The sequence below is a fragment of the Sarcophilus harrisii genome, chromosome 5 (assembly GCF_902635505.1).
Source record: "Sarcophilus harrisii chromosome 5, mSarHar1.11, whole genome shotgun sequence".
NCBI lineage: Eukaryota > Metazoa > Chordata > Mammalia > Dasyuromorphia > Dasyuridae > Sarcophilus > Sarcophilus harrisii.
The window spans coordinates 87,765,945-87,777,795 of NC_045430.1; the positions used below are offsets into that span (position 1 = coordinate 87,765,945).

Sequence of the window (11,851 nt, forward strand, 5' to 3'; positions counted from 1 at the left end):
GGTGCTAAGGAGCTGATCTGTACATAGGAGAGATGACTCGTTTAGCTATTAAAGGACTAAAGATCTAGGCAAGAGCTCATCAGGACATGACCTACTGTGGTAGTATTGATGAGATGAAGTCTAGTTTTGGGGACTCCCAGTGTGGGAACGAAATAAGGTCTAAATTTAGGGAACCAAAATGAGATTAGGGTTTCTGGTGGTCAGGGAGTTAAATGATAAGGTCTAGTGGCAGGTTCAGGGTTCAGGGAACCAAATGGAGAAGTTTGGCTCCCTTGAAACCCCTTGGGATTCAGCACAAAAGGGAGTTTTGGGGAGCTCCCTTCTGGTGGAGCAGAGATTCTCTATAAAGCAATTTACAGACCCGAAAATCTAGATTGATAAAAGAGGTTTATTATGAAGATTAGGAAGTAAGGTTAGAAATCCTGACAGAGGCATAAAGTCTCATTAGGGAAATAGGTGAGGATAAAGAGTGTAGCACTGGAAAAGAATATTCTCCAGGGGGCAGAGGCTGCCTTGGCATAGCATGGCATGTTTAGAACCTCTGTAAAGAGAGGATTTTAGATTGGCTCTTTTATAATAGGAACTTTGGCTACAAGCTGAAGGGGGCTCGTGGGTGGAGTCCCAAGTTGGCTCATCTACTAGCTGGGTTTCAGCTTGAGCTGGAATTTGAATAAAATTGAATAGAAGATAACAGAATGAAACTGTCTTGTTTCTCTCCGATAGGGCCCCTCACTGAGGCAGAGTTGAAGATTTTCTCCAAGGAGTTTTAGAATTTCAGGGTCCCTTGTTCAATATGAGTGGAGAAGTGGGAATAGGTGTTTTAGCAATCGAATGCTTACTCTAAAATAGAGGCTCATTTTCCCCCTGGGGACAACTGTACATACTGTTGGCCTCAGTTTCTTTCCAATGCACTACTTAGAAAATCAGAGGTGAGTTTATAAATAGGATTCAGAATTCAAGTTAGCTTCTTTCCCTACATCCCTCTTTCCTTCCTTCCTCCCTTCTTTCTCCTTCCCTTAAAATTAGGACTGGAGCACAAGAATTCTATTTTGCTATCTATGTATAGTCATTTTGAACCCAGTTGTCTTTTCTAACCTTCCTTTAAGTCTTTTCCAAAGTCCCCCAGTTCCCCAAAAGCCAATAAAATAAACGACCTGTTTGGGAAGTTCAGGAATGGAGAGGATAGGAGGAGTCTGTACTTTGTCCTGTCTCCTTGTATGAGTTGATGGGGCTCCAGATTGCCCCAACAATACCTTAAAATTACAGGAAGGCTGTATGCTCTCAGGAATGATTTTAAAAGCTGGGGCTGCTTAGACATGGAATATCAAAGGCAGTTATATTTGTGGCTGCAGTTGGTGAAGCTATAGGTATGACAGATAGATGAGGACTGTCCCTGACACAAATGTGTCCACTCTTCAGATGTTAAGTGAGAGTGATAAGGGGGATTGAGAGAAAATTCTATAAACTACCAACCTGCTCCTAAGGAACAAACATCTCTCTCTTTGACTACTCTCCACCTTTCTGAGCTTCTTCTCCCTTTCCTCTGCAGCCCTCTTCTTCCTTCTCTGCAGATGTAGCCTCTTGCTTTCCAACTGCCATTTCCCTCCTTTCTGCTTGGCTGTATCTGAGTATCTATTTGTTATCGTTTTTGTCTCTGTCTACTTCTGGATCTCTATTGTTCCTGCCTGTCTCTGTGTTACTCATTTCCTCACCGCTTCTGAGCTCTAAAATCTCCCCCTGTGTTTCTTCTTCCTATTCCCCCTAAATTCCATAATCAATTCTCTATTGAAATGTTTACTTTTACCTTTTATCCTTATGTTTATCCCTTATCCTTTTATTTCTCAGTTCTCTAAAAACAACAAAACAACCTGGGGTCCCTTTAAGAGATCCCTCCACCTCTTCTCATTCAACTCTAGAAACAGGTGCATCTCTCCCAGCATGTAAATGGAACTCCCCACACAAGCACACCCTGGATCGGGAGAGATGATGGTGTCTCAACAGCCTCATCATTCCTAACCAGAGAAAACCCTTATTTGCTTAGGAGCCAGAGAGAAATAGGAGATTCTGAAAACTGAGCTTAATGAGAGATTTGGGGGTCATTGAAGTAGTTGTGTTTGGGGTTATTTTTTCCCCTTTTGTTCTGTGTGTGTGTGTGTGTGTGTGTGTGTGCGCTCGCGATGATGCAGCCTCTGAAATTGCTCCTCCCTTTGCACCAAATTCTGGAGGGGGAAGGGAGAGTGGTAATGTACCATATATTGGTCCAGGAGCTCTTGGGTTCCCCCTCTTCCTCATTTCCTCTCAGGGATTCTGAACCCTGCTTCCAAACGTGATCTTTTGTCTTCTGAAGAGAAGGCAAGAGTACTTGGTTCTCAATGGACTGCTTTCCTTTTCCCCACCCCCAAGCTCACCATCACCCTTCTTAGCATTCCAAGCATGTCAGCTCACCATGGAGCTGGGGAAGAAAGGGAATGGAGCTCTTGGGATTCTCTTCATTGTAGAAAGGGGGCTGATGGTGCCTGGGCTGGGACCAGTTTCCTTTCTTTTTGTCCATGACCAAGAGAAAAACTGAAAAGATGCTCTCCTTTCAATGTCTTTCCCTTCCTTCCCTGTTTGTTTCAGCTGTAGTGTTGGGAAATGCCAGAGGAGGTGGGTGGGGGTTGGGCAATAACTAAGGAGCATCAGAGCCAATGGGTTCAGTAAGAGGATACCAGAATGGGATGGGGAGACACTGGGAAAGGGGTAGGTCCTGGAGCAGTTGAGACTGTTCAGAGAACTCAGTGGAGAGGGGATAGGAGCAAGAAGACTTGAAGGAAAGAGGGACAAAAATTAGACAATTCCTGGACCCAGAGAGAAAATTAGTCTCCTTTCTCCCTAGTCTGTATCTCGGAGGAGGAGGAGGACATTCCCTTTGTTACTCTTCTCCTGAGAGTCTCATCTCCACTAGTATCTTCCTTTTAGATGCAACTTAAGCACAGCGTCTGGCATATAGTAAGTGCTTAATAAATACTAATTGACTGACCCTTCCTGAAGATAAACATGCCCAGTGGTTTTATTTCTCAAATTAATCATTGATAATCCTGATCTCTTAGAAAATTTCATAATACCTCTTCAAGTAATTGATGACATTTGAGGGAGTGTTTTGAAACCAAGGCTCAGGATTCACTGGCCTATAGTTCTGTCCATCTGTTCCTAATTTAATCAATTCTTTCTCTGCCTCTGCTTCCCCATTACTCCCCTTCAGATGAATTCCCTAAGGGTAGGGAATTCTTTCATTCCTCCGGGTCTTCTTTACCCTAGCCCCATAACTTAGAAGGTCACCAGATGGATAAAACAGGAATGACTTGCAATTTCTCCCCAGAACAAACAGTTATCAAGGGAGAAAAGCAAAGGCTAGATTCTGGGTAATGAGGAAGAATAAAAAATTGACTCCACTTCTCTATATTATCTTCATTTGTGTCCCACATGGATTAGCTATCTGTGGGGGGCTTGGGAATCAGTCCACAGGCTTGGACTTGGACTAGCTGAAGGAGTTTCTAACCTGGCATCCATTAACTATTTTTTGAAAAGTATTTCAATAACTATTTCAATGTAATGGCTTCCTTTGTAACCTTGTGTATTTTATTTTGTGTATTTAAAAACATTATTCTCAGAAAGGGACCATAGATTTCAACAAACTACCAAAGAAGTCTAGAACACACACACACACACACACACACACACACACACGCACACACGATAGGAATCCCTGGACTAGAAGTCAGAGGATGGGCTAAAGGGATATTGATAAGAGAAAAGGTCCTCCATATTGGAGCAGCCTTAGAAAAAGGTAGAAAGATCTCCCTAAGGAGCAGGAAGGTTATTTAGAATTGGGATTAATGCCTATGGTAGAACCTGAAATTCCAGTGTCGTTATCCTCCACTCCCAGTTCCAGAATAGATGACTCTAGGACAGCCTGAGAGTCACAGATATGAACCCATAGAAGAGATGTTTTATTGGCCAGGCATAAGCATAACCCTAGGCCCCAGGGAAGGTAGCTCAGGGCGCGGCAGCTCCTTTTCTTCTCCTCGGAGGGTGTTCAGTTTCAGCTTTCCTTGGAGCCTGAGGAGACAAGGGATAACCAGTTTGTTTCCAGGAGATGGTGTATATTGGGGAGGAAATGCTGCAGCCAATCACCAGTATGGATATGTCCACGTCACTATCCCCAGGCCTTAGCTCTCAATTTTCTACCAGACTGAAGGTGGTCTCAATCATTTGGATCACTTCAAACAGCAATGATGGATCCATTGAAAGAGCATCAATATATTTGGGATCAATATATCATGTTTGTTTATGCAATTTTTTTTCCACAGCAGATTTTTCTGTTGTGTTCAAGTTCATACTAAAAGATACTGCTTCCTTTTCCTCAACACATGCTTGAGAGATGGTAGGAAGTATTCTGGGAATCTGTATTGGAAGGGGATGGGGAGAGAACTAAGGGAGAGGACAAAAGAAAGACAGTTGCAGTATTTACAGTGAATAATCCACAAAATGGTTAACAGAGGAAATCTGTGCTGACTCACTGAGGTAGGGTTATATAAACAAGGGAGTTTGGAGGTGCATTTCAAGGTCTGCACTGTCTCTGGGCTGGAACAGGGCAAAGGCTGGGGCATACCTCTGGGAGAAGAGGAAGAAGTCATTGGAGTGATGGAAGGTTAGCAGCTGATCTCGGTTTTGCACCAGGATGGCCACACACAGCAGAACATCAAAGGTCAGGTCTTTTCGGGGAGCACAGCATCCAGTGACTGCTGGAGATCAACAGTCATTGTCAGAGGAGATATTGGAGGACCAAAGACCATAAAGCAGTAAAGAATTATGGAAGGGTGAGAGGTTACAATGGCATCAAAGGGCATGGAGTTCATTGTAGTCAGAGTCAAGGGAACAGTCAGTGTAAGAGGTTGAAATGGATGATCTAGTGGATTCAAGGTGGAAGAATTTGGGCTGCTCACCATTCTTGGTCCTTGAATGCCGCCAGATGGGGGAGTTGTTCTTACCACCTTCCAACCCTCTGATCTCCAGGACTCTAAGGGCATCTTGATGCTGCAGGTCCCTCTGGAAACACAGCAACAACCAGCTTTGGGAGCATAGGGTCAGTCGGTCAGACTTGTCAGAGACCCACTTCCCTCAGACATCTACCCCCCAGCTCTCTCTAATAATCTCAGACCCAGCTTTCTGCATCATCACCACCCTGTTCCTGAGCTCTCTAAATCCCAGCTCCCAATCCTCTATGCTCTCAGCACTGCCTAGCCTCCCAGGGTTTCAAGACTGACCGGAGACAGAAGAGCAGCTTTTCTTTGGAGACCTTCTCTATGTGGCTTGAGAGTTCTGGATCAACGTGTCTTAGAAGCTCTTCAGAGACATCTGCAGGGAGAGCATTTGTTTAATCACAGTTACATTCCCCACCTCCATCCCTCCTTGTCCTCTGCCTCCTCAACCAGTGTCTATTTTGACAGCCTTAACAACACCCTCATTGTCATCCCATCATGGTCACTCCCTGTGGATCATAATATCCCTACTCCATAGGTTTTATTCAGCACCCATCTTGCCTTTGATGATGCACTAAGTGAGTCTGCCCTCAGGAGGCATAGTCAGTAAGGAAGAAGGACACATGCGTGGGTGAATGAGAATAAAGACATGAAAAGATCATAAAAGTATCTATATTACTGACACTTCCAAGTCTGAAATGTGAGAATCAGCTATGCCAGGGAATACCCAGACAGGAAGGGTGCCCTTCCCCTCCCCTTCCTCAGGGTCTATTTCTCACGGATCTTTCTCTTGATGCCTTCAGCTGTGAAGTTCATCCCTGCCCAGCGCATGAAGCCCACAAAGCACCAAAATGCATCAGCCTCCGAGTCCAGGGTCTCCAGAAATCTACTCACAAAGTCATTCATGCCCTGGCAGTAACCCAAGTCTGGCAAGGGGAAAGGGAAGAATATTCTTCAATTGGATTCCATTTAGCAAAATGAGTTAAGCATATATAGGTACTATGCTGAGGCTATATATATATATATATATATATATATATATATATAGAGAGAGAGAGAGAGAGAGAGAGAGAGAGAGAGAGAGAGAGAGAGAGGACAAAGACCATATTTCTCAAAGAGCTTAGCATCTTAACTGGGGACTGAGAGGAATATGTGAACAAATAGCTAAAGTGAGCTTAAGTATAAAGGAGAAATCCAAGCCAAGCACTGAGAAATTTGAGAAGAAAGAGATCTCTTTCAATGGAGGAAGGTCAAGGGAAGAAGGGAAGTGGTAGTGTGGTAGCATGGTACATGTGGTACCTCTGAACAGGTGGCAGTGTGGACAGAATCAAGGAGCTGATTTGGGTTTTCTCAGAGAGGGAGCAGAGAAACCTGATTAGGATTTCTGTGGAAAGGGACAGAGGTACCTAGTTTAAAGCTTTGGAAGAATTATTTGGCATATGAGAAGAGGAGAACAGGGGAAGAGAAAAATGAGAGAAGATAATGAATGCAAGAGAAACGGGGATGGGGTGGGATAGGTACAAAGGATGGAAATATTGAAGTTAAAATAGAATAGGAAGACTTTGGCCTCTGAGAGGGGAAAGAAGGTCCCCTCAGAAAGCTTTACCTTGATGAAAGGCGGCATAGGTGAGAAGTATCTCCCTGACAGACAGCAGCTTGACCAACCCCTCTTCCCTAATGAAGTGGAGAGAAGGCACTTAACTACATCCCAATTACCCAATCTCCCATCCCTCAAAACTCCGACTTCCCCATGTCCCCTAAAAACATCAGCTCCCCATTTTCCTTTAATTATTTGGAATTTAGTTGGGTGATTCCAATTTTGGTTATGAATTATTAGGCATGTGGGCCTGAGCCTTAGAGGCAATAGTGACTTAGATCCTGTCCAGATCCTAAGGCAAATCTAGAGGAAGGGAATTAAGGGAAGTAAATGGGAGTTATAGAATCTGTTATGAGTATCCAAAGCCCAGGAAATGTGAGGCCTCTCCCTGCCCTACTTTGACCTCCATTTGCCCTTGACCTTGATCTGCTTACTGGAAGTAAGAACGGTGTCGGTCAGTTCGAGGGACATCTGCATCTATGTATTTCTGGGCCTTCTTGAAGAGCTGGTCATTGAAGATATGGTACTGAAGACTGCTCTGGGTGGGAGGAGAAAGGATTTGGGGAAAGCTCTGTTCTTTAGATCAGTGGACACTCCAGTCCCCAACTTCCCTTTCCTGTGTGCCATTCATTGTCCCTTTCCCTTTCTGTGACTAAAGAGGTAAAGACTTCTTTTCTTTGTTTTTCAACATGGGAATCTGGACTCTTCCTATTCTTATGAAAGATGAGGTTGGAGAAAGGAAGAAGAGAGTCCTTTTTCCCCAGTATGTAGAAAACTAAGAGGAGGGGAAAGACACCTCCTCCTCCTCCAGGGGGAGAGAAAGCTTCTCTATATCCTTAGCTCTAGACCTTCTCTCCTCACTAGTGTCTCCATCTCTGAATAAGATGGGTTTAGCATGACTTTTTCCCCAGGTGATAGATATATACCCACTCAGCCAGATCCAATACGGGGAAGGGGGGCAAGTTAAAGTACTTTTTCTAAAGAATTTACCATTTGACTCAACTCTTCTTGAGTTTCCATTGGAATTCTTTAGGGAAAAGTTCTTTTAGGAATTACTTTTCCCTTTTCCACTAGATCCCCTCTTGAAAAGATTTCCCGCTCCCTCCCATTCCATAACCAGCAGCTCTCTCCCACCTCAGCCAACTTTTCCAGAGGAGATGCATTTTCTCTTATCTGTGTCTGTAGCACTTCATACTTGTCAATGGCCATGGAAAATTCCTCTGTGGGAGAAGGGGAGGGAGAAGCAGGGCTCCTATAAACCCAGCAGATGGGAAGGAGAGAAGCTTAGCCTGCTCTTCACCCCCCAACCCAACAAAGAGAAGATGGCCATTTGCTGCTAATGGACTTGGCCTCCCAATGTCTTAGGAAAAGGGCCACAGTTATACTTCCCATCACTTGGCATGAAGGACCCAAGTGAAGTTCAAGAACCAGATGCTAACAGAATAAACATTTTTATGGCTCTTTAAGATGCAAGCAGTCAGGTGGTACAGTGGAAAGAGCTCTGGGTCCAGAGTCAAGGAAGATTCACCTTCATGAGATTAAATCTAGCTTCAGACACTTTCTAGCAAGGGGATCCTGGGTAAGTCACTTAACTCTGTTTGTCTCAGTTTCCTCATCTGTACAATAAATTGGAAAAGAAAATGGCAAACCACTCCAGTATCTCTGCCAAGAAAACTTGAAATGTGGTCACAAAGCATCAGACTGACTAAAATGATTCAACAACAATCAACAAGATTTGCAAAGTGCTTTATAGATATAATTCCATTTGATCCTTATTGACAACCCAAAGAGGTAAGTGTCCTCCCCATTTTACAGATGAGAAAACTTTTACTCAGAGATTTGTCTAAAGTAACAGACCTAATAAATTTCTGCAGTGAAATCTGAAGCCATGTCTTTTTCTCTCCAAGTTTACCATTCTAGCCATTATACCAAGATGTCTCCCATAATTATGCAAAAGTTTAGAATCTTAATACTTACCTTTCCCAAACCCCTTAATTTATAGATATAGATAAAGCCCAGAGTGTTTAGCCTAAGCTCTTTTTTTTTTTTTTTCAAAATCCCATGCTTTTTCCCATTCACAAAAGGGAAGAGGCTGGAAGACTGGGGGCTTCCCACCAGGCAGGTCTCCGAGTGCCCATTTTCTACCTCTTTGGAAAACTTTAATGCACCCACTCTCCCCCATGCACAGTAATTCTCGACTAAAAGGGTTCATTTATTCCGTCTCTACCCTCCCGGCCCGGGATACTCACCATCCGCAGGGGCCCTGAGGCGGACTGCGTTGGGGTAGCGGCCCCTCCAGGCCCACTTCATGCCGTGGTAGTGGGCTTCCAGCTTGGTGTCCAATACCTGCCGTTCCTCGGCTGTGGAGTTGGGCGGGTACACACCGAACAGAAACTTCCAGACCAGCTTTCGCTCTCCAGCCTCTGGGCCTGGTATTGCCAACACACACACGGATTATGGCCGGACTTTACCAGCATAAAAGGATCCCATTTTACTAGAGTTTGTGAGTTGGGGCGCACGTGAGTGTTACTTCTGTCTTTGTGCCCCCAGCACCTAACACAATTCATTGCGCATGATAAGCATCCGATAGTTACTTTTTGATTGGAATTGAATTGCTCCTGGATCCCTCCAGTTATTCCTGAGCTGAGGGGAAGGTGCAGTTCCAAGATATTACCACAAGATGGCGTGGTGGCACTGCATATCGTCAGGCACTGGTACTCACTCCTATCCTCTGAGAGCTGGGAATCTGTTGGAGATTGTAGGAGGCTCCTTGCAAACCATAATGCAGTGAAAAGAGAGAACTGTTTTAGGAAGCAGGAGATCTGTGTTCTAGTCCTGGCTCTTCAACTAACTAGCTGTGTGACTTTGGGCAAGTCACGTAACCGCTTTGTGCCTCAGTTTCCCCATCTGTAAAATGAGAGGGTTGGAACTACATGATCTCTAAGCTCTCCTCCATTTCTCAGATTCTAGGAATCGGGGTATGTGCTAATGTGTTATCGACTATTAAAGTTTAGTTAAGCAAATCAAAGTTAATGGGGGCATACACTGAGGTTGTGGTGATGGGAATGGTGCTGATGGGAGAGATTGTGGGGGGAGAAGGGGGTGAATGATAGAGAGAAGTAAGAAGGGAGTCAGGGGGGGCTACTCAGGCTTTGCTGGAGCTTTCAGGAGCCAGTATCCAAGACAGAATCTTCAATTTCTGTCTTTGGGTGTCTGCCTCCCAACTGCCAATTTGGTCTGGGAGAAATTTGATTTGTACTTCAAGTATAAGCACAGCACCAAATATGTAGAAGGTGCTTAATAAACGTTTGGTTGATCAGTGGCATCTGGAAGGGACAGGAAGAGAATATGGTTGTGCAAATTTCCTAACCCCAAGAATTGCTGAACCTCGACAATGCAGGGACAGAAAGGAAGGGCCCCTGTGGAGGATCCTCCTTTCCTACTGACCTTTCTGGTAGACCATCCTCCGGAGTCGAGGGATATCTAATCGTCCCACAGGGTCAAAGAGGCTTTCCAGGGAATCAGATGACAGGGGCAGGCTCTCTGGACAGCAAGGGGTAATCTTCTTCTGGGGGGCTGTGGTCTTGAGGATCCTGGTTTTAGGGTGGCCCTTCTGAGGCTCCCTGCTGCCCTTCCCTGGGGCTTTTGGTTTGAGATCCACCGTGATGATGCTTCTGTGCAGAGGGGCCAACAGGGACCTGATCCCAAACTAATCCTGCACTAACTTCCTCAAAACTCACCCCTCCAAGACCTCCACCCATGCTATATCAAAATCCATGTTCATATTTGCAATGATATGGATCCATGTGGGGCTTCCAAGCAACCTACATGTACATACCCAACCTCTGCCTCAGCCTTTGGGACATGGAGATGTGGGCACAGACCACTTAGGAGTCACAGCAAATAAAAGGCAGAGCTGCATGTGTTAGAAAGAGACCCACCACCCACCACCTGCCAATGTCTGATTCCTCCATAACTTCTCGGGCTCATCCTAAGGCCTCTCCTATCTCTTGGGTTCAGACCAAAACACCCAACTATGTTTGGGAATTGCTGTTATCATCCTTGGATCCCTCCCTCCCTGACTCATCCTCCTGCTTGGGGCCTGGAAAGAGACATCCTGGGACCTGCTTGACCCTGGCCATGCCCTTTCTTTTGTGGCCCAGCCTGACCTTAGATAGGAGCTCAGCCATGGGAACAATAGGCCGAGTGCTCTTGCACATGGAGCCAGGCCCAGGATTCTCAGGATCTTCGGGTTGGCCAATTGGATGAAAAGTTCCAGCCACTCCCTGTTGGAGAGATGGAGGCCTGCAGGACACACCCTAAGAGCACCACTGCTCCTAGCCAAAGCCTAGGCTTCTCAGGCCCGGGAAGATGGGGGACTGAGAAGGTCACTTGGGGTAGGGTAAGGAGGCACTTGGGGAAGACCAGAGCAAATGAAGAAGACATGCACATCCTTCAGATGATTTGCAAATCATGTAAATGAACCCAATTCTTCTGCTGAAGTCCCCAAGTGAACTTGTAAGGCCTAGAGGGATCTGGATGACTAGGTTGGGAGGGGCAATGAGCTGGCCTTTCTTCCGCCAGGGAAAGGTCCTCACCTAAAGGCCTGCAACCAGTACAGGAATAACTGGAGGGCCAGAGATGGCCAAGTTCCTGGGTACATAGCCCAGGGCAGCTGGATGAAGAACTAATCCCTGAACGTTGAGGGCCCCTCCCTCCCCACCCAGCTGCTTAGCTCACAGAGGGCATTGTGGGACCTGCCATCCCCAGGCTTTCTCCTGGCTCTCTGCATCTCCTCTCCATCCCTCTCTGTCCCTTTCCTATCCTCTTTCCTGACTTCCCTTTTTAATGCTCAGGGGTTAGGGTTTTATTTTTCATCTACATTTGATTTGGATACAGACAAACACACAAACACTGCTCCCCAAAAATGCATCCCCTGAAAAGAGGAGAGCTACTAAAAGAAAGCTACAAAATCCACCTTTGTGATTTTTCATTTCTTAACCATAAAGGAAGCTCCTTCACTTCATGCTGTCTTGGTCATTTTCCCTTCCTCTCCTCTCCCCCTCAGTCCAGGCTTTCTCTTTCCCCTTTTTGCTCCTTCTTTATCCTCTCCTCCTTCAATCCAATACATCCTCCCTTCCTGTTTCTCCCCTCTCCTTCCTTTCTCCTCTTGCTATTCTTTTTCCATCCTCTCTTCCCCTCTCCTTCATCTTGCCACTCTCTTCTTCCTTAT

The 11,851-nt window shown here is 45.4% G+C and overlaps 1 protein-coding gene across 5 annotated transcripts; it reads right to left on the bottom strand.

Annotated features, from left to right (window-relative positions):
* Positions 1-3,959: 3,959 nt before the first annotated feature.
* Positions 3,960-11,314, bottom strand: LOC100922147 (TBC1 domain family member 15-like). 5 transcript variants are annotated; one of them, XM_031937729.1, is made up of 12 exons: positions 11,217-11,312; positions 10,788-10,904; positions 10,066-10,292; positions 8,868-9,047; positions 7,753-7,838; positions 7,053-7,156; positions 6,628-6,695; positions 5,801-5,947; positions 5,307-5,397; positions 4,986-5,110; positions 4,652-4,781; positions 3,960-4,098 (listed from the first exon to the last, which is right to left on the bottom strand). In XM_031937729.1, exons 1-12 carry the CDS (start codon positions 11,279-11,281, stop codon positions 3,990-3,992), a joined length of 1,449 nt encoding a protein of 482 aa, XP_031793589.1. In that variant the 5' UTR covers positions 11,282-11,312; the 3' UTR covers positions 3,960-3,989. The 5 variants fall into 5 exon arrangements, 4 of the variants coding, with proteins under 4 accessions (XP_031793589.1, XP_023361151.1, XP_031793590.1 ...); XM_023505383.2 differs by having other exon boundaries at positions 4,652-4,784; positions 11,217-11,311; XR_004229434.1 differs by having other exon boundaries at positions 4,051-4,098; positions 4,652-4,784; positions 4,986-5,088; positions 11,217-11,314.
* Between the last annotated feature and the right edge of the window lie 537 nt (positions 11,315-11,851).